Source organism: Pipistrellus hanaki, assembly GCF_964339955.1.
Source record: "Pipistrellus hanaki genome assembly, chromosome: 5".
NCBI lineage: Eukaryota > Metazoa > Chordata > Mammalia > Chiroptera > Vespertilionidae > Pipistrellus > Pipistrellus hanaki.
This window is the reverse complement of record NC_140507.1, coordinates 99,781,335-99,806,325: the sequence shown is the minus strand read 5'-3', so window position 1 is coordinate 99,806,325 and position 24,991 is coordinate 99,781,335. Positions and strand designations below refer to the sequence as shown.

At 45.9% G+C, this 24,991-nt stretch overlaps 1 protein-coding gene across 8 annotated transcripts in view; it reads left to right on the top strand.

Moving 5' to 3' along the window:
* Positions 1-24,991, top strand: part of ZGRF1 (zinc finger GRF-type containing 1) — a 67,095-nt gene that overhangs the window by 28,485 nt on the left and 13,619 nt on the right. For all 8 annotated transcript variants that reach the window (XM_084883317.1, XM_084883318.1, XM_084883316.1 and 5 more), the window contains 9 exons: positions 2,251-2,374; positions 4,119-4,744; positions 6,301-6,439; positions 6,853-7,037; positions 8,523-8,719; positions 10,408-10,547; positions 21,151-21,294; positions 22,637-22,751; positions 24,181-24,443. In XM_084883317.1, the coding sequence (XP_084739443.1) occupies positions 2,251-2,374; positions 4,119-4,744; positions 6,301-6,439; positions 6,853-7,037; positions 8,523-8,719; positions 10,408-10,547; positions 21,151-21,294; positions 22,637-22,751; positions 24,181-24,443 (1,933 nt within the window). The remainder of the gene's footprint in view (positions 1-2,250; positions 2,375-4,118; positions 4,745-6,300; positions 6,440-6,852; positions 7,038-8,522; positions 8,720-10,407; positions 10,548-21,150; positions 21,295-22,636; positions 22,752-24,180; positions 24,444-24,991) is intronic.

Sequence of the window (24,991 nt, the reverse complement as noted above, 5' to 3'; positions counted from 1 at the left end):
ATGGGGACTAGGAGCGGGCCAGGCACACCAAGTCCTGCCTGTGAGGGTAACAGTGTGGGGTTGTCCCTGAAGGGGCGTCAGCACAAAGTCCTGGGACTTGATTTACATGCCGTGGGGGATCTGATGGGTGGGCAGGGGGAGCAGGGAGCCCGGATGACAGCGACTTGAAGTGCAGGTTTTATCAGGAAGCATGCAGAGGACTTGACAGGGACACGGGTATCATTCGGAGGAGAAGTGGATGCTGCTGGATTGGATGTGGAGGGTGGAGGGAAGACAGGGAGAGAGACTCCTGATTCCGAAGGTGGGGACCAAGGTGGTTCCCAGGTGAGTAAGGGGAGGGATGTCGGTCAGCTCTGGCTGCTGCACAGAGGGCCACAGCCCGCGCGTTTTACATAAATTTATTGCTCACATTTCTGAGGCTGAAGTCCAAGCTCCAGGTTCTGGCTGATTTGGTTTTCTCTTGAGTCCTTCTGGCTCATAGGTGGCTGCCCACTCTGTGCGCTCACATGACCATTCCTTGTGTGTGTGGATGGGAGCGGGGGTGGGGGAGGGGGTAGAGAAGGCACTCATTCTCTCCTATCAGGGCCTCTCACTTAGCCTGTGAGTTCATTTAGCTTTTTACCTGTTATAGGCCCTATTTCCAAATACAGGCACATGCACTTGGCTTCCACATGAATTTGGGGGCCATACATCAGCCATGTTAGATTTTAAGATGATTGATCTCTGGAAGCGACAACAAAATTAAAGACTCCTAAAGAAGATGACTATTGAGTTCTGGGACATATCCAAAAAGGTCACTCATTTGGGAGCGGTACCTTGAAGTTTAGGTCTCTGAGGACATCATGGGAGCTGCTCAGTCCTTGGTCTTCCTGCTCCGGACAGGCCATCTTGGCCTGAGCCCCTCAGGCTGGACATGGATCCTCAGAACAAACCCCATGACCCAGTCAGTTCAAGTCAGAGTCTGTCATGTTTCAAGGAAAACCAACAGGTTTTACGTTCTGTAGTTCACTTTAAAGTGTTGTTTTTAAGTAACAAATAGTATATTAGTAAGTACTAAGTACATGGTCTTAGTGACAATCGTTTCACTTGGACAGGAGACAGGAATGAAATGAAAAGAATAAATGTGTGCTAATCCTCAGAAACGGGCCTTCTGCCTGATAGGTATGGCTCATAGTTGAACGTTGGCCTATGAACCAAGAGGTCTCTGATCGATTCCCAATCAGGGCACATTGGGGGGAAGGGGATGTGCAGGAGGTAGCCAATCCATGATTCCCTCTCATTGATGTTTCTTCCTCTCTGAAATCAATACAGATATATTAAAAAATAAATAAATGAACTGTTTTCTCGGGGCCAATGGAAGAAATGCCAAATCACTCAGGTCGAATCGCCTCTAGGGCAGTTTGCCGCTCTGTTGACTAATGAGTTTGCTGACCATTGCTAAGGCATTACCCTTACCCAGACGTTTTGACTTCAGGTTAAAGACATTAGTACATTGCTAAAATGTTTTTTAAGTGTTTTTCTCTAAGGCAGTGGTCGGCAAACCCATTAGTCAACTGAGCCAAACCTCGGCTGGCCGCAGTTTGCCGACCACTGCTCTAGGGCACGTGCAAGAGACCATAGCCCGTGGGCCTGTGGAATTGTGCAGCCGGCACCCTCTGGCTTGTCTCCTTCCAAACCAGCCACTCTTACAGATTCGTGGTTTTGGGTCAGTTGGGCTCTTTGCGATCACAGTGTTTGGATACCATAAAAAAGTCAACGAAGGTTTCCTGCAGATAGTGTCTGAGTTTGGCATTGTAGGCTCCGCTGAGGGCCCAGGGTCCAGGGCAGCACGTGCATGTTCAGGAGCAGTGAGCACCAGCTGTGCTGGAGCGGGTGCCAGCAAGCCAGGCTGGCCCAGGCACCGAGAAGTGTGCTGTGTTGCTTCCCACCACGGGCCTGAGGTCTGCATACAGCGTGTTCCATTCTTGTGGTAGATGCAGAGCTTCTAGAAAAACTGTGTAATAATGCATGTCTCAGAGCAGAATTGGTAATCCACGGTTTCAGGGTTCCCAGCCCTTGGGGCCTTTATCACTGGGCCCTGGTCTGGCTGATTTGGGTGAGTTTCTCCTGCCCTGTCCTGCGGGAGAGTCTGCCCACTGCACTCCATCTGCATGGTGTGGCCGAGGCGGCGTCACCGTGTGGATCCCTGGCTCGCTCAGCCTGGGAGTGCAGCCAGGCCTCCAGCCTGCAGCCTTGTTTCTCTCTGAACAGGTGCCCCCGCCAGCACAGGAGGGCTCAGCACCAAGCCCCGCCTCCTCTCTCTCTCTGCGCTCACAAGATGAGGCCTTCCTGCTAGAAGTCCCCGAGGGGGCCCTGCAAGCAAGACCTTCACCAGGTGGCCTTCCCTTCCTCCGCTTGCACAGTTGTTCCAGAAGCTCATGTCTGTCTGCCGTGAAAGGAAGCTTTCTTTTTGAGAGATGGTTACCAGCTAAGAACACGTTGGACCAGATCCCATGCCGTCCTGAAGCCGTCCCCGCCTGCCTGCCTGCCTGCCTCGGGGCTCTCCTGTGGCAGGTGGCTCTCTCCTCCCTCTGGCGCTGGTTCCTCTCAGCTCCTGGGCACCCAGAACCCCAGCATAACCCAGATCCGCCCTCTGCGGGAGTGTCTGGTCTACGCCATCAGTTACCCGCATGACGGGCTTCCCTCCTCTGCTCTGGGGTCCTGGCAGGCTCAGCCAGCGCTCCAGCTGCTGCTGCCCTGGCGTGCCGGCCTGGTTCCCGCACCCCGACCTTCCTGTGAGTGGCGCCCGCTTCTCGATAACCCTGCTTTCCGCAGGACCCTCCCCACCTGTCCTCTCCCGTGATCTCCATGCATCTTCCTGGTCCTGAAGTTCTGGGTGAGGCGGCGGCATGGGCTGACTTTGTTCGGGGGTGGATGATATGAAAAAGCGTTGCAATGTGCCTGGGTGTTTGGAGCAGGTTTCGTGGATGTGGCTGGTAGAGCAAACAGTGCAGAGGAGTCACCTGAGACAGAGGAGCCACCTGAGACAGGCTGATAGGTGTCTCCATAGTCGCACCAGGAGCCGCTGCATTTCCCCGGCCTTACCTTCTCCATCGTGTTGCTTGATGGCTTATTGAAAGAGTACCGCTTTTCTAGCTTCCCAAGTGAACTCCAGTTTATTTCCAAAAAACAGAAACCTCCCAGGAGGCACATTGTTATCAAACAGGAAAAGGCGCCATCTGGTAAAACTTAAGCTTGTATGTTCTCACCATTCGTTTATTCACATCACTGCCTTCTACCTTTTCAGGGCTCTATCTGTTATTACACTCATCCAAAATCTGCCAAAACTCGTATCACATACCAATAGATCAAACTAAAGCTAAAAATCTTTCCCCTTACGGTCAACGTATTAATTAGTGAGTGTAATAAATATGTAAAGGAAGTTACAGTGACAAGGATAAACGAACCCCAAACTTCAGTCTCTGGAGAAGGAATGTAAAGTTGAGGACAGTCTGTCTGGGTTTTCATCCTGAGTGCCAGTTGGTCTTGTTACCTCTGGGCCTCGATTATCTCGTCCGTGAAATGGGTGATGATTCCCCTCTTGACTGAAAGTTCTCTGAAAAAGTCAGTGCCATGTAAATAGAATGTACTAATTGGGGGGAAATAATTTGCTGAAGGGAAAAAGAAAAAGTTTCAAGTTCATCAACCTTAAAATAGTTTTAGTCTTTTCTTAAAATATGTTTTTAAGATATATTTTTATTGATTTCAGACAAGAAGGGAGAGGGAGGGACAGAAACACAAATGATGAGAGAAAAATCATAGATCAGCTGCCTCCTGCTCGCCCACACCGGGGCTAGAACTTACAGCCTAGGCATAGTCCCTGACTGGGAATAGAACCTGGGTCATAGGTCCATGCTCAACCACTGAGCTATACCTGCCAGGCTCAGAGTCTTTTAATTCATCTTTGAAATCTTTCCTTGAGACTAAAACCATTAAAGTTTTATTTTAAAAAGAAATAAAATTAAATGATTTTGAAAAGGCAAGTTAAAGTATTTTTTGCTGTTTTGTGTAGATACCCACAATTTTTTAGAGTCTCAGCAATGATTTAATACACTTCTAAATAATTGGCTTTTTTCCAGGGATGGGAAGATTCAGTTCCCTGGAGGACCAGCACCTTCCTTTAGTCAGTGGAGCCCTCGCTGCCCTCGCTACTGTGCCCCCAGCTGCTGGGCCACCTGACCGTGACCCTGCGGCCTGTGCCGCCCGGGGCTGGCAGCCGCCTCCTGGATCTCCCCCGTTCAGCCTGTGTGAGGAGCCAGCCGTCCTTCCTCCCAGCTCTGGGCCCGAGGACCAGAGTGAAACCCTTTTGTGTCAGGTGTCCATGGAAGCGCCCCCAGGGGGTGTCTCACTTCTCCATCGAATGTCTGCTCACAGCAGGTGGCTGAAATACCAAAGCACGCCCCCGTGTGCCTTGCCGACTCCAAGCCCAGCGGAGGCGAGTGGCACAGACGGCTGCCCTGCCACGGCCATGGGGATGTGTCTTGGTGACGCAGGTGAGAGACGCAGCGATGCCGGGGCCAGCTCCGCGGGCCCCACGCCTCTGCAGAGGGTGAGGGGCGAGCTCCGGCAGCGGCAGCAGCAGGGTGCGGGCGCCCGGGACCTTGTTTGCCGCAGGAAAGCACTGTCTGTGAGGCTGCAGTCTGCATCCAAGGCTGAGGACGTTCGGGATGTGTGGGAAGAGTCTGCCTGTGCCACCGGCTCACAGGTGAGGACGTGTCCTAGTGCTCCCAGTAGGTATGGTCTGAATTTCAACAGAGAAAGGATTTACTCTTGGAGCTGATGGCTATGTGTGTTTTTTTAAAGGATGAATTGCGGAATGGAGAGAGTCAGTTTATATTTATTTTTTAAATATATTTTATTGATTTTCCACAGAAAGGAAGGGAGAGGGATAGAGAGCTAGAAACGATGAGAGAAGCATGGACCAGCTGCCTCCTGTACACCCCCTACCGGGGATGTGCCCACAACCAAGGTACATGCCCTTGACCAGAATTAAACCTGGGACCTCTCAGTCTGCAGACCGACGCTCTATCCACTGAACCAAACCGGTTTTGGCAAGGCTTTATGTTTTTGAGTTTTCTATAACATCTGCTTTGATTTAAGGTCTTTCCTAGTAGTTGTGAGTGTTAAGAGAAATTCCACATTGGGAAGCATCTGGTGCAACATTTAGCCAGATGCTATCTCTCCAGAGGGAGAGAGAGATAGAAACATTAATGATGAGAGAGAATCATTGATTGACTGCCTCCTGCAACCCTACCCCCCAACTGGGGATCCGAGCCCACAACCTGGGCATATGCCCTGACCAGGAATCGAACCGGTGACCTCTTGGTTCCTGGTTCGATGCTCAACCACTGAGCTACACCTGCCTGGGCCACAGTGGTTCTTAACCATTGATCCGACTGTTCCACGCCACCCGCAGTACTGCCATACTATGACTTTATTTTACTCAGCTCCATTCATTGATCAGATTATCATTGAGGTAAAGGTACATCTCACACACGTGAGCAATTGTGTTTTTTTTTGTTTGTTTGTTTTTTTAAGATATCTTTATTGATGGAAGAGAGAGGGAGAGGGAGAGGGAGATAGACACATACATGATGATAGACATCTGTCAGCTGCCCCCTGCATGCCCGCTCCTGGGGACTGAGACTGAAACCTGGGCATGTGCCTGCCTGTTCAGGAATCATGACCTCCTGGTTCATGGGTCAAAGCTCAACCACTGAGCCACACCAGCCAAGCAGCAATTTTTATTACAATCGTAGCAAAGATAGTGATCTACTCACATCTACTAACTTTTTCTCCCAAAAACTATTTAAAACTTAGCGAGGGGCCTACAAGAAAAGTTAGTCCTGCCAAAACCGGTTTGGCTCAGTGGATAGAGCGTCGGCCTGCGGACTGAAAGGTCCTAGGTTTGATTCCGGTCAAGGGCATGTACATTGGTTGCGGGCACATCCCCAGTGGGGGGTGTGCAGGAGGCAACTGATCGATGTTTCTCTCTCATCGATGTTTCTAGCTCTCTATCTCTCTCCCTCTCTGTAAAAAATCAATATTAAAAAAAAAAAAAAAAGTCCTATTAGTAACAGTACCTCCCATGGCCATTCTCCCCATTACTGGTTTCTCATTTAAACTTAGGAAATTATTTTCAAGGTTTCTGGAAAAATTTTAAAAATTGCTTATTTTCTTGAACATGTCTATAGGAAATAACTTACTCACTAGTAATCAGCATTTTTAGTTGTTGTATTAACCTGAGTGACTCCGTTGCAGGAGATAAACGTCTCTGAGCTGTGCTTCCCCAGTGGGTGGGAGATGCGGTCTGCTCTCCTTCCCCGAAGGCAGACCCGCATGCCTGCCTCCTTCCGGTCTCCCGCGCACTACAAGCAGGTCTTCACCGCCTGTCTCGTGGGTACGGCTGCCCTGTCTGTGTTCTGTGCGGGGTGGGCGGTGGGCCCTGGTGTCTGCCGTGTGAGCTTTCGTGGCAAACTCCTCGGAGTGTGTTTTCACCCATATTTACTCCCGAGCGTGACAGTAACTTAGTATCAGATCCAGATTGTTTTAGAAATGGGAAAAGTATTCTGTTTTAAGTTATAATTTTTTATTTTCTCTTAAACTCCGAGTGTTACAGGTGGTTCTGTTAGGAGGGAGTTTAAGTCTGATGCCTGATTGGATGCTCGTTCTACTGTCCATGGGCAAGCCGTGCCCTTAAGCTCAGTGTTACCTTAGTTCTCTGCTCACAGGCTCTTTCCAGGTTAACAAGCAGCGCCATGGGATGCAGACATGCCATTGTTTTGTGATTAATTTCCACCTTGCTTTTCGTAGAACATCTGAACATACTGCTGTGCGGGTTGGCACAGAGGCTGCACAAAGCTCTTTCTGCAGTCGACATATCATTTTACACGTCGTCACACGGAGAGGGAGGGAGCACTGTGGGAAACAGTGTGCCGTCCTGCCGCCATCAGCGGCCCGCGAAGCTCGTCATGGTGAAGAAGGAGGGTCCCAACAAGGTCTCGCTCCCTCTTCCCTCCTGTTGTCCATGAACATTGTCTCCTTAAAGGTTCAGGAGCCTCTACCTGGGCTTTAGTAACTAACCCAAACGATAGTAGCATCGAAGGATGATCTGTGCTCAGGGATACAAAACTATGAATGAAGGCCCACCTTCAGATCGCTTAGGAACTGAAAGCTCAGTGGTGGGTGGAGAGGGACGGAAGGAAGGTTACACCGTGGTAGGTAAGGCAGGAGGAACATGCACAGCCCCAGGGAGAGCCTGAAGGTCAGGAGGAAGGGACTCCCCAGGGCAGAGGACAGAACACACCCCGACTTGTTTATTTTGCTAAATACGCACAGCAATGGGAGACAGTGAAATGTCTGTCAGTGTGTGGTGCGTTCTCCTTATAGGACCCGACTCGAACAGTAACAAGTTTTCCTCCCTTGTCTGCATGCTGAGCACGTAAACTTGGTTTAAATATAGTTGTCAAAACTGAGAGTTCATAAACAATATTAGAACCATGGAATAAAATGTTATGGAGCCACTCATTTTTAAAATATTATTTGATGACATAGTTGTCATACTAGTAGTATGTTGTTGGTATAAGGGTTATTTTAAAGAGCAGAGCAATCTATACACGTGTATCGTGTGCGCATGTGCAGATCATTGAGCTGTGAGAAGGGCACCAGGTGCTCCCACATCTGCAGCTGCTTGGTCAGCTCACAGGCTGGCTATCGGTAGTGATCACTTTATTTTTTTAATTTTTTAAATATATTTTATTGATTTTTTACAGAGAGGAAGAGAGAGGGATAGAGAGTCAGAAACATCGATGAGAGAGAGACATCGATCAGCTGCCTCTTGCACACCCCCTACTGGGGATGTGCCCGCAACCAAGGTCCATGCCCTTCACCGGAATCGAACCTGGGACCTTTCAGTCTGCAGGCTGATGCTCTGTCCACTGAGCCAAACCGGTTTCGGCAGCCCTGATCACTTTAAATCAGAAAAAAAGTACATTGTATTTTTCAAACAAACTTATATTCTCAGAATAATGTAACGTTACTTTTTGATAAGGGAAAAAACAAGTGGAAAACTAGCTGGTTTTAAATTTAAATTTATTATTTAAACTAATGAAAAAATTGAGTTGTGTGATGACTAACTTATTGAAGTGCATTAATGCCAAACACTTTGTGAAGAGTCTCAACAAACATAATACAAGCCCTGGCCAGGTTGCTCATTGATTAGATCGTCATCCCAATTTGCCAAGGCTGCAAGTTCCATACTGGGTCAGGGCACCTGCAGGAAGCAACCAGTGAGTGCATAAATAAGTGGAAGATAAGTTGACGGTTCTCTCTCTCTCTTTCTCCCTCCCTCCCTCCCTCCTTCCCTTCCCTCTCTCTTCCCTCTCCTCAAATCAATAATTTTTTAAAAAAGGACTTTCCTTTTTAAAAAAACAGTATAAAGTAGAAACATTTTTTCCCACTGAATTGTATTATCTTCTCCTTAGGGTCGTCTCTTTTATACCTGTGATGCACCCAGAGCTGACAGGTGTAACTTTTTTAAGTGGTTTGAAGAAGCGACCCCAGGACACGTCACACAGGAGGACTCTGCACCCGCCCTGGTGCTCAGTGACGTGAAGAGCATTGGCTTGTACTTCCGGAGCCAGAGCATCGCCCTCTACGAGGAGTGCCAGCTTTCCGTGAGGTGTGTTCTCATAGCAAACAGCGTCTCTAACAGAGAGCGGTCCCCTAGGTTCCGAGGGAGGCTGAGGAGATAAGGTGCCTAGAAGCACACTTCGTGCTTCCTGCTGAGGGGAACAGTGCCCTAACGCCATGCTGGCCCCTCTCTGCATCCAGCGATACCAGGTAACTGCAGGCATGTTATTTTTCTAATCGTTCTTATACATAGTCCCAATCCCAAGGGAAACTCTGCTGAAGCAGCCACAGCGTGGCTTTGATGAGGGCAGGGTCGGCCATAGGTGGTGGCCTGCCACAGCCCATGTAGGTAGCAAGTGCTGCGTTTGAAAACATGTTTCATAGCAGCAGGACTGCCCAAAAGGGAGCTATACTGAGCATGTGCATGATAATTTAGTAATGTTAACGGAAGAAAAAACCCACTGAAACCTATAAAGAATTTTAGTGAGTTTATTTGAGCCAAACTGTTGACATATGCTGGGAAGCAGAACCTCAACGGGTTGAGAGAATGCTCTGAAGAATGGCGGGTTACATTTCTATATTTATACACTGAAATCAAAGGAAGGGGACGTAGGGGAGTTACATGACATTCATTGGTGATAGATTAGGGAGGTGGGAAAGAGCAAAGTGGGGAAACCTCTGGGATAGGGTAAAAGGTGAATGATGGACATGAGCTTCTTTCACAGAGATGGATACAGGATACTCTAACGTAAATAACAGTTGACAATTAACTTGATAACAGTTGACAATTAACTTGATAACAATAACAATGAGGGAATGTCTCGAGGCTATTTGTTGTGCCCTGAAAGTTCCAGGGTAAAAAGGAAGTTACAAGTTACCCAGACATCTCACAGATATATTATCTTAGAGGCAAAAAGGCAAATGGGCTCTGGAAAGAAGATCTAAGTTGATCTTTGTCAGGTGAAATACCGGTTTAGGACATGACTACTCACTATAACCTGTTTGTAGTTAGATATTTAATTTTCAAACCATCTTTTGTGGTTATTTTAGATCTCTGAGTTTGCAAGACTGCCACACAGGCCTCCTCTGAGCTTGTCAGGTTAGCATGTGGCTCTTTTCTTTCACAGTAAGAACAGTGTGCACTGGAGCTCCCATGTGCTGGGCACTCTGCTAAGCACTTTGAGTGTCTATCAGTCCTCATACTCACCTCTAAGATGGGAATCAGGGGCTGACTTGTTATTTCCATTTGACAGTCACACACTCCTTACGCTGAGATGCCTTTTCTATCTCAGTCTCTTGTAAAACAGGAGGGCTACTGCCGCCTTCCTTTGACACAGTACGTTTTTATTTGTATGTATGTCTGAAAGAACGTGAGCATACATATATCCTGGTTCTTAGCCTACTGTATTTTAAAACAGTTGTGCTTTCAGGTTTCAGTTATAAAATAAATTAGTCCTGGGGGTGTCATGTCCAGCATGCTGACTGTGGTTAGCAATACTGTATACAGTCTGTTTAAAAGTTGCTAAGAGGGTAAATCTTAAAAGTTCTCATCACAAGAAAAAATGTAACTACATATGTTATGTAGACTTACCACAGTAGTCTTGTCACTGTCTATAAGAATTGCTGCGCTGTACCCCTGAAGCTAATATGAAATATGTGCCAGTTATATTTCAATCAACAAAAAATTTGTACCTTAATATTCAAATTCATTTTTGTTTTTTTTTACTCATTTTGCAGAAAAGGATTTGATTTTCAAAGAAAACAGTGTGGCAAACTAAAGAAGTTTATGACCGTAAATCCTGACTTGTATAATGAACCTAAAAGCAAACTGTATCTCAAGCTGAGTCGGAAGGAAAGTTCTTCAGCTTATAGCAAAGGTAGGTTGGTTTGATCGTGTCGATGCCTCAGGCTCTGTACGCTCTCTATATTTATCTTTCAAATTTTGTTACTTTTACTTAATTAACCAAGAACCGTTAATTTCCCTCAGAGCAGCGGAAGTGACTGGAAGGGATTAAAGTCCTGTTCCTTTTAGGAGCAGGACTAGGGTGCTTAGTGCAGTCCCTTCCGCAGTGAGCCACCTCCGCTGTCAGTGGACATGCCCCCCACCCCACCCTCACACACAGCTGATTCACCTGAATCCCAACCTGCGGCTCCTCAAAATGTCTCTTAAGCACATGTAGCCGAGTAATTGGGTGTTGTACATTCTGATTTAACAGAAATGTTTATATGCAGTGAAATATAAAACCAGTTTTTGATTGTATTGCTACCTTTAAACAATGTATGTTTCCTAAATAATTGGAATATAACTCAGAAATCCAAATTTGTCCTGGAAAACTAAAACAGTCAAAAAGTACAAAATCACAAATATTTAAAACTATAATAAAAATTAATATTTAGTTATATAATTTATTATCTGCATACTCATAATAAACATTATATCTTAATCTTAGTTATGCTAACAACAACTTTTAGCAAAGGTGATCTATTTTAAATAGCTGTAATTTCCTCATATTTCATTATTATGTTATATGTATCTCAACATTTATTTTCAAGCAAAGAAACAGACTAATTCACTTCATGATAAGCACAGATGAGAAAATCAGAATTATAACCTCATATTTCATTTCTAAAGGAAACAGATGGGGCATATTTTAAAAAATCAATTTATATAACCGATGCTACTCCAATAAAATTAATGAAAAGGGAAATGAGAAAAGCTTATGTTTTCTCAGTTTTTTATATAAGCCTAATTTGAACACACTTAAAAAAGAAACAGACAACAAGCTTGCCTGGCCAGGTAGCTCAGTTGGTTGAGCATCAGCCCATGCACTGCCTCAATTCCAGGTCAGGGCACATGCCCAGGTTGTGGGTTCGATCCCCAATGCCCAGTGGTGGGTTGTGTACAGAAGGCAAAACCGATAGGTGTTTCTCTCTCACACTGATTTATCTTTCTCTCTAAAATTAATTATATTTTTAAGACATGAGTAGCTTTAAAAAGTAAAATATTTCTATCCTCAAAAGAGATTTATTCAAATAGGAGTTTAAATAATGGGCTTGTTAAAAAAAAAACAAAGGCAGAAAAAGAATTTTTAGATGGTCAAGTTCAGTCATCACATGTGGCTTTTCCCTGGGAGCACAGCAAGTTCTGATGCTGTCCCTCCAGCCTCCTGCCGGCCCCAGGAGGACAGCAGCAGCAGTGTCTGTTTTGAGTGTCCAAGTCCTCTGTGTTTCTGGCAAGCTGACGCTTGAATTGAGGTTCCTTCTTCTGAAAACCTGGGTTTTGCTTTCAGAGCCTGTTCTCTGATTTCTTTCTTTTTAAAAAGTATATTGATTTTTTACAGAGAGGAAGGGAGACGGATAGAGAATTAGAAACATCAATGAGAGAGAAACATCCATCAGCTGCCTTCTGCACATCCCTACTGGGGATGTGCCCTTGACCGAAATCGAACCTGGGACCTTTCAGTCCACAGGCCGATGCTCCATCCACTGAGCCAAACTGCTGAGGGCTGTTCTCTGATTTCTTCCCAAGCTCTTTGATCCAGGTGAGTGGAAAAGCTCTGATTCAAATGTGCTCACCACTTCCCTGGCTTGTTTCGGTCATTTTTAAAAAAAATAAATCTTTATTGTTCATATTATTACAAAAGTTCCTCATTTTTTTCTCTTCCACCAGGTTCCCTTTCCCCACCCCCCTTGTCCTCATCCATAGGTGTTCAGTTTATGTTCAGTCTCTTCCCACACCCCCCCCTCCTCTTTTCCCCCGAGAATTGTCAGTCCACTCCCTTTCCGTACCTCTGATTCTATTATATTCAACAGTTAATATTGTTCATCGGGTTTTTTAATTCCCTTGGTTTTTAGATTCACTTGTTGATAGTTACATATTTGTTGTTCATAATTTTTATCTTTATTTTCTTCCTCTTCCTAAAGAACCCCCTTCAGCAATTCATATAATTCTGGTTTGGCAGTGATGAACTCCTTTAGCTTTTTTTTTTTATTAGTGAAGCTCTTTATCTGGCCTTTGATTCTGAGAGATAGCTTTGCTGGGTAGATTATTTTTGGCTGTAGGTTCTTGTTATTCATCACCTTGAATATTTCTTGCCATTCCCGTCTGGCCTGCATGGTTTCTGTGGAGAAATCAGCTGACAATCGTATGGGTGCTCCTTTATAGGTAACTACCTGCTTTTCTCTTGCTGCTTTTACTATTCTCTCTTTGTATTTTGCTCTTGGGATTTTAATTATGATGTGTCTTGGTGTGGTCCTCTTTGGATTCCTTTTGTTTGGGGTTCTGTGTGCTTCCTGGACTTGTAAGTCTATTTCTTTCACCAGGTGGGGGAAGTTTTCTGTCACCATTTCTTTCAATATGTTTTCTGTATCTTGCTCTCTGTCACCTTCTGGGATGCCCATAATTCTGATGTTGGTTCGCCTGAAGTTGTCCCAGAGGTTTCTTACACTATCTCCAACTTTCTGGATTCTCTTGTCTTCTTGCTTCTGCAGAGGAGTGTCCTCTGGCTCTTTGTGTTCCAAATCTTTGACTTGATTCTTGCAATCTTCCATTCTGTTTTTAGGACTCTGTATAATATTTTTTAATTCAGAGAATGTATTCTTTATTTCTTGTTGACCCCTTATTATTTCTTGTTGATCCCTTATTATTTCTAGTTGATCCTTTATTATTTCTAGTTGATCCCTTTTCATATCTTCATAGGTCTTGTTTATTTTTATCGGCCTTTTCTAGGAGATTCTTGAAAAACCGTATAAGCGTGGTTTTGAACTCTATATCCAGTCGCTTTTTGTCCTCCATTTCTTTTGTTTGTGATCTGTTTCCTTGTCTCGGCATTTTCGCTGCTTCCCTGAGTTGGTAGGGTGGGTGGATTAGCTGTATCTATGCCAGGAGACAGCCTTATTCGACTAGACTTGGAAAACTGCAAGAGCCTCTGTGCTCAGCTTGGATGGGGCGGAGTTTCAGGGTGGAGCCTACAGCCTTGGTTTCTGGTTAGCCCCGCCCTATGAGGTTCCTGAGTCTCAGTGTTCCTCAGTGTCCTTTGGTCCTTGCTGCAAGCACCTCTGAGAAAAAGGTGCCCTAGAGTTTCGCCTGCTACCAGACAGTCTAGTCTCTCCCTCAACGAGCCCGCAACTGGGGTTCAGTGCAGTTGGAAGTGGGGTTAAGAGCAGTCCGGAGCTTATGTCTCCTTCCCGCTAGGGCAATCCAGCAGCTCAATCAACAGTCTGTCCGCTGCGTGAAATGTGCACGACTCAGGGGCTCTGCCTTTTGCAGCTCCCCTGAGCTTCCGCCTTACAGCCCAGATTCCCTCTGTATGAGCCTGGGGCCCGAGGGTCTCGCCCAGAACTGGGGTTTCGTGTTGTCGGAACTGGGACTCAGCACAGTCCGGAGCTTTTGTCTCCTTCCCGCTCGGGCAATGTAGCAGCACAGTCAACAGTCAATCCTCTGCGTGCAATGTGGGCGACTCCGGGATTCTGCCTTTCGCCGCTCCCCTGAGCTTCCCGCCTTATAGCCCAGATTCCCTCTGTATGTGTCTGGGTCCCCAGGGTCTCGCTCAGAACTGGGGTTCAGTGCTGTCAGAACTGGGGTTCAGCACATTCCGGAGCTTTTATCTCCTTCCTGCTAGGGAACGCCAGCCAGGCACTCAGCTGCCCCTCCTCTCCGGCTCAGTCCTCTCTGCGCACGCAACGTGTCTCCGTACCTTAGGTTTTTACAGCTCTTCTGATTTTCCTTCTGGTTTTCTCTTTCCTTCTCATTGTAGAATTTCCAGTCAGTCAACTTTCCTGTAGTTCTGGATAATGTCCACTTTATATTTTAGTTGTATTTTTTGAAATTGTTGTGTGAGGCTGCAGTTAGGTGGTTACCTATGCCACCAGCTTGGTTTCTCCTCGGTCATTTCTTTTACCCTGACAGGTTTCAAGTATGTCTCCTCAGGGAACACTTTTTAGGCGGATTTTTGTTCCAAAACCGAACACTGGCAACTGCTTTCCTTTTTCAAGTCTGCTTGGCATTTCCAGTGAAGATGTCACCAAGGTCATTGTCCTCGGGCAGGGCGGCCTGCTTAGCCTTTCCTTCGTGCCGCATCACCACGCCCTCCCCTCCAGGTAGCTCTCCACGTTAAGGACTCTTCTCTTTGTGTGAAGCCACACTTCCGTTTTTGGGTCAGCAGGGGCTTCTGGGGTTCAGAGGGGACTCAAAGTCCTGTTCAAGGCTTAAGGGGGGATTTGGAACAGTCACAGCTTCTGGTCCAGGCTCCATCTTGCCTATTTTTCTTTTGAATTACTTCCTGGTTTCTTTGGCAATATTTTGGCTCCCTGGTCTTTTCTCACCAAGGCACATCATGCTGTGCCTTCATGGTAATTGCAATGGGAGGCCTGATCGACACTGCGTATAGGGAAATGCTGATCTCTATTATTTCTTCAGATAATCTCCCTCTTCTTTATATTTATTTCACTAGGACTTTTATTATTCAGATGTCAGGACTTATGAATCTAATCTCTAAATATCTTCACATTTCTTTTACATTGTCTGGGTTTTTGTTGTCTTCCTTCTAAATTGCTTGCTTTTTATCCCCTTGATTACACTTTAATTACCATATTTTTCCATACGAATACTGTTGTTCCTTTCCTTTTCAGGGGTTCTTGCTCCTGTTTGCATTGCTGCACCTTCCCTCGTTTCCCTCTTCCCCAGGCTCACTGCCTGCTGTGCCCATCTGTCTGCTGTCTCCTTCTCTGAAGGGCTCTGAGGCCCAGGGTTTCTATTCAGGGTCCTGTGCCCCTTCAGTGGTCATTGTGTTGGCTTGTGACCTGTTCCCTGGGATCTCAGCTGTTCTCTGGCAGTGCGTCCGGGAGGCTGGCCGGGCTCACTGCTCCCATGACTCAGGGAGGTGGCTCAGCCCCAGGCTCCGTTTATGGCCTCTGTCTGTGGATAATTTACTTAACGTCTGTCCAGAGAATCATAGTAATCACACCTACCTGACATGTACAGTGCCTGTTGGCCTAGAATATAACATAGGCTAGTGTGTCTTCGTAGCAGCAAATCCCGTCGATTGAGACCTGCAGATCGCTGGTCATGGTGCCCAGTACTCATGCATGTGGCCGCCCCTCCTCACTCACATCCCTCCCTGGTCACTGCCCCCGGAGTTGGCCCTGAGCCTCTATGTTGAGGGTTCACATGCCCAGTTTCAGTCTCAGGACAGACCCTGGAGTCAGTGGCTCAGGAGTGATGCCCCACTCACTTCCCACAACCACAGCCACAGCTTCCCGTGGCTGCTGAGCTTGGGGGTTTCCTGAAGTCCCCCGAAAAAATTCTCTCTGTCTTTTCTCTTTCCTCCCAGAATTCCTTCCCATCATCTGCAGGGATTAGTAGTTTCCAAGCTTTGTAGATTTTATCATTCCATAAGAATCTCCCTTCCTAGAAGTGGGGGTGGTCTCCTGCGCGGCCCTGGTCTGTGCGGTCATTGCAGTGGGACGTCGGAGAACGGAGCGGGAACACACTTCTCCTGTCAGCTGTCGTGAAGCAGACATCTTTCTACAAATGTTTAAGAAAGTAAATATTAGCAAATGGGAATAAATTGTTTTGATATGTTACCTCAATTGGAAAATACTTTAAAATAAATTCGGTGTAAAATATACTGTAGGGTAGCTCAGCTTTTTCTAAAATAGTTTCCTAAACATATTTACTGAAATGGCAGTTCTCAGGGGGCAATGATGAGTGATCGTAAAGAAAAGGGGGCCTGCGGCTGGATGGGCTGGGAAAGGGCCGAGTTAACACAGGCTCAGCCAGGCCTGCCAGCCTCGCGGTGCTGCTGTGCGCTGGGCTTCCCTGGGTGGCACTGCGCCTGCGAGCCGTCTTCCTGAGGCCGATGAGCCTCGCTGGATCAGTTAATTGTAAAAGTTGTTTAGATCAGGATTATAAAGAATGCATATGAACAGTAAGCATTTTATCTTAAAATGGATGAACATTTTTATTTAATGAGATTTTGACAGAGTCAAGGCTTTTGTTCAGATGTGGGTTTTTGTATAACCATCCCCACAGGGCACCGCCACGAACATGCCTTCGGACCTGGGCAAGCATGCACACGCCTTGGAAGCAGTCTGAGTGGAAAGCAATTTCCATTTGCTCACTCTCTTTTCTCACGTTGTACACTGATCTCCTCTGTACTTGAATCAGAAGTATTTTTTTGTGTTTTGGTTCCCTTTCTTTTTAAATATATTTTATTGATTTTTTACAGAGAAAGAGAGAGGGATAGAGAGCTAGAAACATTGATGAGAGAGAAACATTGATCAACTGCCTTCTGCACACCTCCTACTAGGGATGTGCCGGCAACCAAGGTACATGCCCTTTACTGGAATTGAACCTGGGACCTTTCAGTCTGGAGGCTGATGCTCTATCCACTGAGCCAAAAAACGGTTAGGGCTGGGTCCCTTTCTTTTCTTTTCTTTTCTTTTCTTTTCTTTTCTTTTCTTTTCTTTTCTTTTCTTTTCTTTTCTTTTCTTTTTAAATTTAATAAATCTTTATTGTTTAGATTATTACAATTGTTTCTCCTTTTTTTACCCCCCATAGCTCCCCTCCACCCGTCCCCACCCCACCCTATGCCCTTACCTCTCCCCGCTGTCCTCATCTATAGGTGTATGATTTTTGTCCAGTCTCTTCCCATACCCAGACTCAGACACCCCTTTCCCCCTGAGAATTATCAATCCCCTTCCATTTTATGTCCCTGATTCTATTATATTCACCAGTTTATTCTGTTCCTCAGATTTTTAATTCACTTGACTTTTAGATTCACTTATTGATAGATACATATTTGTTGTTCATAATTTTTATCTTTACTTTTTTCTTCTTTTTCCTCTTTTTAAAGAACACCTTTTAGCATTTCATATAATACTTGTTTGGTGATGATGAACTCCTTTAGCTTTTCTTTTTTTTTTTTTTTTTAATATATTTTAATTTTTAAAATTGTTTTTTTAAAAAAATATATTTTATTGATTTTTCACAGAGAGGAAGGGAGAGATTTAGAGAGCTAGAAACATCGATGAGAGAGAAACACTGACCAGTTGCCTCTTGCACACACCCCCCACCAGGGATGTGCCCGCAACCAACGTACATGCCCCTGACCGGAATCGAACCTGGAACCTTTCAGTCCGCAGACCGATGCTCTACCACTGACCACTGAGCCAAACCAGTTTCTGCTGATCTGTGAAGCTTTTTATCTCTCCTTCAATTCTGAATGATAGCTTTGCTGGGTAGAGTAATCTTGGTTGTAGGTTCTTGCTATTCATCACTTTGAATATTTTTTGCCACTAATGTCTGGCCTGCATAGTTTCTGTTGAGAAATCAGCTGATAATCGTATGGGTGCTCCTTGTAGATAACTGTTTTTCTTTTGTTGCTTGTAAGATTCTCTCTTTGTCTTTTGCTCTTGGCACTTTAATTATGATGTGTCTTGGTGTGGTCCTCTTTGGATCCCTTTTGTTTGGGGTTCTGTGTGCTTCCTGGACTTTTAAGTCTATTTCTTTCACCAGGTGGGGGAAGTTTTTGGTCATTATTTCTTCAAATAGGTTTTCAGTGCCTTGCTCTCTCTCTTTTTCTAGCGCCCCCTCCCCCCATTCCTAATTCTGATGTTGGTACGCTTGAAGTCCCAGAGGCTTCTTACACTATCTTCAACTTTCTGGATCCTCTTCTCTTCTTGCTTCTCTGGAGAAGTGTCCTTTGCCTCTTTGTATTCCAAATCTTTGACTTGATTCTTGCATTCTTCTAGTCTGCTGTTGGGTCTCTGTATAATATTTTTTATTTCAGTCAGTGTATGTTTAATTTCTAGTTGGTCCTTTTCCATTTCCTCAAGGGTCTCTTTCAAATCCTCAAGGGTCTCGCTAAATTTATTGGCCTTTTCTAGGAAATTCTTGAAAAACCTTATAGGTTTTGAACTCTATGTCCAGTCATTTGTTATCCTCCATTTCTTTCGTTTGTGATCTGTTTCCTTGTCTCCTCATTTTCGCTGCTTCCCTGAGTTGGTAGGGTAGCTTTGTGTGCTTGGTGTCCTATATGGTTCAATGGGTCAGCCTCCCAGTTACCTGATGTGGACACTCTTGGTGCACCCCTTTGTGGAGTGTGTGTACAGCCTTATTGTAGTTAAGTCTTGATTGCTGTTGGTGTCACTGGGAGGAATTGACCTCCAGGCCAATTGGCTGTGAGGACCTGCTGTGTCTATAATGGAATAATTGCTGTGCTGGAGACATGTTTATGGGGCAGGACTTGTTCCAGTAGGGCTTTGTGCTCACTGAGTCTGCCTCTTGAATGTGTCCCTTATGAGAGTAGTTGAAATCTGGTGTCGTTTCACACTGACCACTAGATACACTAGTTTCTGGGTCTCCAATGGGGTACAGGTCAGTTACTGTCTAGGCTAGGGGTGTCGAACTCAATCAGAGAAGGGGCCAAAATCTAAAATCCAGCCTAAATCGCGGGCCGAATGGTTTACTGAACAGTCATAAACTGACAATGTCATAAACTGACAGCGGAGTGCAGTGATGACAGTGCGGTGCGGGCCACATTGCAAAGCCTGGCGGGCTGGATTTGGCCCGCGGGCCTTGTGTTTGACACATGTGGTCTAGGCCATCCAGCAGGAACTACAGTTTTCTTCTCTTTGCTTGGGACTTGGCGGGTTTGGAGCTGCAGTTTATTTCTTTAAGCTGCCACAGTGCAGGCCATTTATATGCAAAAGTGCTGTGTGGAGCCTGGGCTTGTAGAATGTGCGGGGTGTAGAATGTGCGGGGTGAGGCCTTAGGGCGGGGCAGGGTGGGGTCTCCGGGTGTCACTAAGCAATGGCTGCCAGCAGCTGTCTCTGCCTTTCCGCGTGTCCAAGTCCCCACGTCCTGGTGCTCCAATGCAGTAAACAATGATTGCTGCACGCACCTCTGCAAAAGAGTCACCCTCACTTTGGGACCCAATGGCCGACAGACCAGCTTCTCCCCGTAGATGTCTGTATACCCCGTGTGTCCCCAGAAACTGGATTTCAAAGTGATGGGGAGCTTGTTTCCCTTCAGGTTAAAAAAAAGCTGTGTGCCCAGTTTCTCGCCACCAGCCCCAGTTGCGTGCCTCTGTGCCTCAGCTTTTCAGCGCTTGTGCTCCTTTCTCTTTCCTTCTAGTTGTAAGACTTCCGTTCAGCCAGCTTTCCCGTGGTTCTGGGTGATGACGTTTTGTCTTTTAGTTATAGTTTTGAAATCGTTGTGCGAGGCGGCAGATTAGTTGTTTACCTTTGCTGCCATCTTGGTTTCTCTCTGGGTCCCTTTCTTTAGCAAATCCTTTAAATTAAGTCTTTCTAAATTGTTTGCTTAGATTTTCTTAAAACAGTTTTTTTCTTCATGTTAATAATGGCTGAAATAATACAGGATTAAGTTATATGATTATAATAACAGATACAACTGGTATAAATAAGTTTTAGAACTAACACAGTTTTAAAAAAGACAAATACAGTTGACTCTTTTTTAACTTTCTTTAAAAAAAATATGTTTTTATTGATTTGAGATAGAGAGCAAGGAAAAAAACATCAGTGTGAAAGAGAAACATTTATTGATTGCCTCTCATGCACACTTCAGTTGTGGATCAAACCTGCTACCTGGATGTGTGCCCAGACCAGGAATCGAATAGGTGCCCTTTCAGTGCACATGGTGATGCTTAACTAACTGAGCCACCAGCCAGGGCTAGAGTTGACTCTTTGCAAGCCTTAATTCTGGTGGTGGTAGAAACTGTGCTCAGATGTTCGTGCAGTGGCCTGCTGGCCGCGGGGTCACAGTGTGCGCTGGGGATGGGTGGGCAGGCTCTACAGAGAGAAGGCAAACTGTTCATTCTCTGCAGCTAGCAGACGTCTGGGAAGAGACTGCATTCCATCCATGGATTGTCAACCTTTTCTGAGCATGGAAACCACTATCCCGCAGAGCATCTCTAGACCAGCGGTTTTCAACCTGTGTGCCGCAGAATGTTTAAAACCTGCAGTTCCTGCCTATTGAGTCAGGGGCACTGACCTCTTTTCCCTCAGATTGTCAGATAAAAATTGACAATAGCCCACCAACAATAGCCATCCAGTGTGAGTGATTTAAAATTGTAACCTATTTTTTTTTTTTTAATATTTTGTGTGTGCCACACCGAATCTTAGTATAATAATTAGTTTATGTGTGCCATGAGATGAAAATCGCTGCTCTAGACTAATGGTATATGTGGGGAAAGTCTGATGTAGCTATAAGGCTGTTCTAGAAGAGAGGAGTCAGATGTTGTCTGCTTTATTTACACTTTTTTATAATAACTTTAAAACCATGAAAGTAATCTAATTAAAAACATAAAGTGGTATATGTTCAGGTCCTCATTTGGGTGGAATCTTGCAGATGACAATACCAATTTTGTTTTTTGAAAATAGTGTCAGACTAGGCACCTAAGAAATCTAAGTAGCTCTGGATTGAGCATAGTCCCGAGTCCTTTCCATGTCTGTTTTCAGACGATCTGTGGGTGGTCTCCAAAACCTTGGACTTCCAGCTGGACACGTTCATTGCCTGCAGTGCTTTCTTCGGGCCCTCGTCCGCCAACGAGGTGGAGCTGCTTCCTCTGAAAGGCTACTTCCCCTCCCGGTGGCCCACAGACAGTGAGTATGGCCACGCCTCATTTACCAGAGAGGACAGGTGTGAGGCGCTGCGAGCTGGAGTGCTCATCCTGGGGTTCTTTGATTAGAGCCGAGAAAAAGCACCCACTTCTGCCTCCTGTATTGTGTCCCTAGAAACCTGTGTGACAGGTGACGCTGTAAATGTTCCTGCAGTTCAAGCCCCAGAGTGCTATCAACGCCCAAACCCCCTGACCCTCACTGAGGTACTTTGTTGAGGTTGCATTTACAGGGCATATACCTGATTTTTAAACAAGAATTTTGTCAAATAATTTCTTGTATTAAGTTTTATTCTCTTGGTTTACTTAATTTACTTAATTTCCTTGGTTCCTTATTCTAGTCAGGCTCATTATAAACAAATAATTTACTTTCACATCGGAAGTAGTCCTCAGATTTTGCAAGGAATTTGGAGAGCAGGTGAGCGGAGGGTGTTTTATGTGGAGGGATGTTGCTTTAGCCCTGGGAGCTCCTGGTGAGGCCAGGCCATCAGCCACATTCACTGGAGGGCCAGTGCCACCGTTGGTGAACCTGGGGTCTCCTGCATTGGCAGCTCTGGGATTTCTGACGTCCAGGATTTGGCCCATGACTAATTAAAGACATAACATTTAGTGACTCATTCACGTATTTCATATAAGTTTTAATGTGTGTGTGTGTGAGAGAGTGTGTGTGAATCCTCACCCGAGGAGAGAATGGAAGGGGGGATGGAAAGTGAGAGAGAAACATCAATGTGAGGGGACACATCGATTGGTTGCAGCCCGCACCCACCCCACTGGGATGTGATGGGACCTGCAACCCAGGTACATGCCCTTGCCTGGGAATGGAACCCAAGACGCTCTGGTGCGCAGGCCGACACTCCAAGCACTAAGCTGTCGGCCAGGCTAACTCCATATTTCCTGTGGGAACGGAGTGGACAGCTGGAGTTGTCTAGTGAAGTGAACATCGGTCACTTCAGAGTCCTCAGCAATCTCACTAATTTCCTGCATCCCATATCGCTCTATGAAGTAACTGAAGAAATGCAGCCAAGTGCTCAGAAATGACACAGATGCTGCAGGGACAGGGCGGGATGCTGAGTAGCTGCGCATGTCAACCATGTGACTCCACAGTTTCTGTTCGTCTGTCCATCGACTGCTGTGTGTGGCCCGCGCCCCTCAGGGTACAGTCACAGACCCACCCACAGTGTGCCTGTGCAGACGACAGCACGGAGCGCGTGTGCCGAGGGCTTGCTGCAGCCTGGGACTGGTTCAGCACGGCTCTGAGCTGCGTGGACACTGAGGTGCTGACGGTCTTGTCCTGTGCACTGACGCCCCTCTCCACGCCCTCTCCGCAGCAGTTGTCCACGCGCTGTGGGTCTGCAACGCCAGCACCGAGCTGACCACCCTGAGAAACATGCAGGAGCACTTCAACCCCGCGACCCTGCCTCTGACGCAGCACCTGTTGGCCATGTAAGTCCTTCCCGGGGCGTGGGTCTCCAGGAAAAGTACATCCCGTACATTTGGCAACAAAATGTCATCGTCTCTCCGAGACTACTGGTGTGAGAGGACTGCGGGAGGCACACACTGTTCCCATCACCATCCGTTCCTCTAGCCCCGTTGTGGTTGGGCTAATAGAGGCCACTGCAAATTATTTTCCCATGTCAGGATAACTTCTTAAGATCATTTGAGTATTTTTTTTTATTCTTGTGTATTTTTATTCCATAAATTATGTAACATTTAAAAGAATAATTTTACATTATCAAAGTATCATATTACACACCTTAAATTTATTTTCTATGTTATATGTCAGATTTATTCAATTAAAAATCTTTTTTATGCTGAAACCGGTTTGGCTCAGTGGTAGAGCGTCGGTCTGCGGACTGAAAGGTCCCGGGTTCGATTCCAGTCAAGGGCATGTATGTTGGTTGCGGGGCATGTGCAAGAGGCAGCTGGTCAATGTTTCTCTCTCATCAACGTTTCTAGCTCTCTATCTCTCTCCCTTCCTCTCTGTAAAAAATCAATAAAATATATTTTTAAAAAAATCTTTTATATATATATATATATATATATATATATATATATATATATATATTTTTTTTTTATCAGAGAGGAGATGGAGGTGGGAGAGAGAGAGAAACATCAATGATGAGAGAGAAACATAGATTGGCTGCCTTCTGCACGCCCCACACTAGGTATGAGCCCACTACCAGGGCCTGTGCCCTGACCCGGAATCGACTCAACCACTGAGCTACACCAGCTGGACTAAACTTTTAAATAATTATTTACAGTTTGAATCTAGCATGTACATTGGTACTAGTTTTGTCTTTGACATAATCTTTATCTCATTTTTAGTTTCTCAAGTATCATGCCTTTAAAAAAATAGGAAGTGATATTAAATTAAAGTGACAAAACTAGTTTTGAATTTGGAATGTGATCGTCTATTTGGTTTCATTCTTCTTACCACAGTGATGTCTTGGGTTTAAAAAAAATCCATGTACTTTTAATATTTTATTTTTCTGCTTTGAAATGAACTCTGTCTTTATAGTACTAAAGCCAACTAATTTCTGACAGTTTTACTTGAAGGAGAGGCTGTATGAATTCCTGAGCCAGCCTGCATAATGAAGCCTGGGCTCCATGTCAGCACACCACATGGTAGCTGGTACTTGTGGCAAGAAACATTTACTATTTGTGTCTCTCTATTTGGGTAGATTAACTGCTTGCTAGCGTTGTGAAGATCCCATAGTGTCTGCACGTAGTAGGTATTCAATAAATGTTCGCTCTTTTCTCTTTTGTGCTCACAAAAGGACGTTCTCTGAGGTGCTGGTAAAGTGAAGGTTAAGTTATAAAGAGTGTCAAAAGCCCCTCCTTTTTCCTTGATTTTATTGCTCCTTTTTACTAGGCCTTCATCAACCACAGTTAGCAGTAAGAGAGTGGATAAAAGAACATTTGTCCCACCAGCCTTCTCCAACACCAAGACAAACTGTGAGCTACCCGGCCCAGGAGCAGCCCTGCAGCTAGCCAGGGAGTTCATCCAGGCACACCAGTTGAATGAGGACCAAGCTTCAGCTCTCACCCAGATAGCAGGCATGGTGGCATCGCGCGGGCCTGCCGAGGAAGGGAAGGGGCTGCCCGCCGGCACCCTGCCCATCACCATCGTCCACGGTAAGGGTCAGTGGAGGGTGCCAGGCAACACCTGGCTGTGTGGAACCCCCTGCAACCAGCACTTGGTCATATATAAGTCTCTGTGACTTGGTCTGCTCCTTTGCCCCTTCCTAGTCAAATGCGATCCCAAAGGTCTCTAAGAGATGTTTGGACCCACTTTAGAAGTTGCCAGAGCAGCGTGGGCATGAATAGTGCTGCGCCCATCACTGGCGTATTCAGGTTTGACCCAGACATCGGCCTAGAGCGGTCACAGCGATGCCAGCATGTGGCTGTCATGGGGGGCATCAGTTTTGACGAGCAAAGCTGTTATGAACTCCTGGTCAGCTCACTCCCCATCCTCCCAGCAGCTGTCCCAAATCTTCCTCCGTCCTGGCCATGCTGGCTCCTGCCCCAGCCCTGAGACAGGGTGTGCAGCTCAAAGCAGACTCCTCCGCACCTACCTTTGCCCTGTTCTTATCTCTGGGCTTCATCTCCATGAGGAGCTTGACTTTTTCTGCCGCAGAGATAACACTCCAGCTGGATTCTGTCCCCCCTCAACCCTTTCCTCT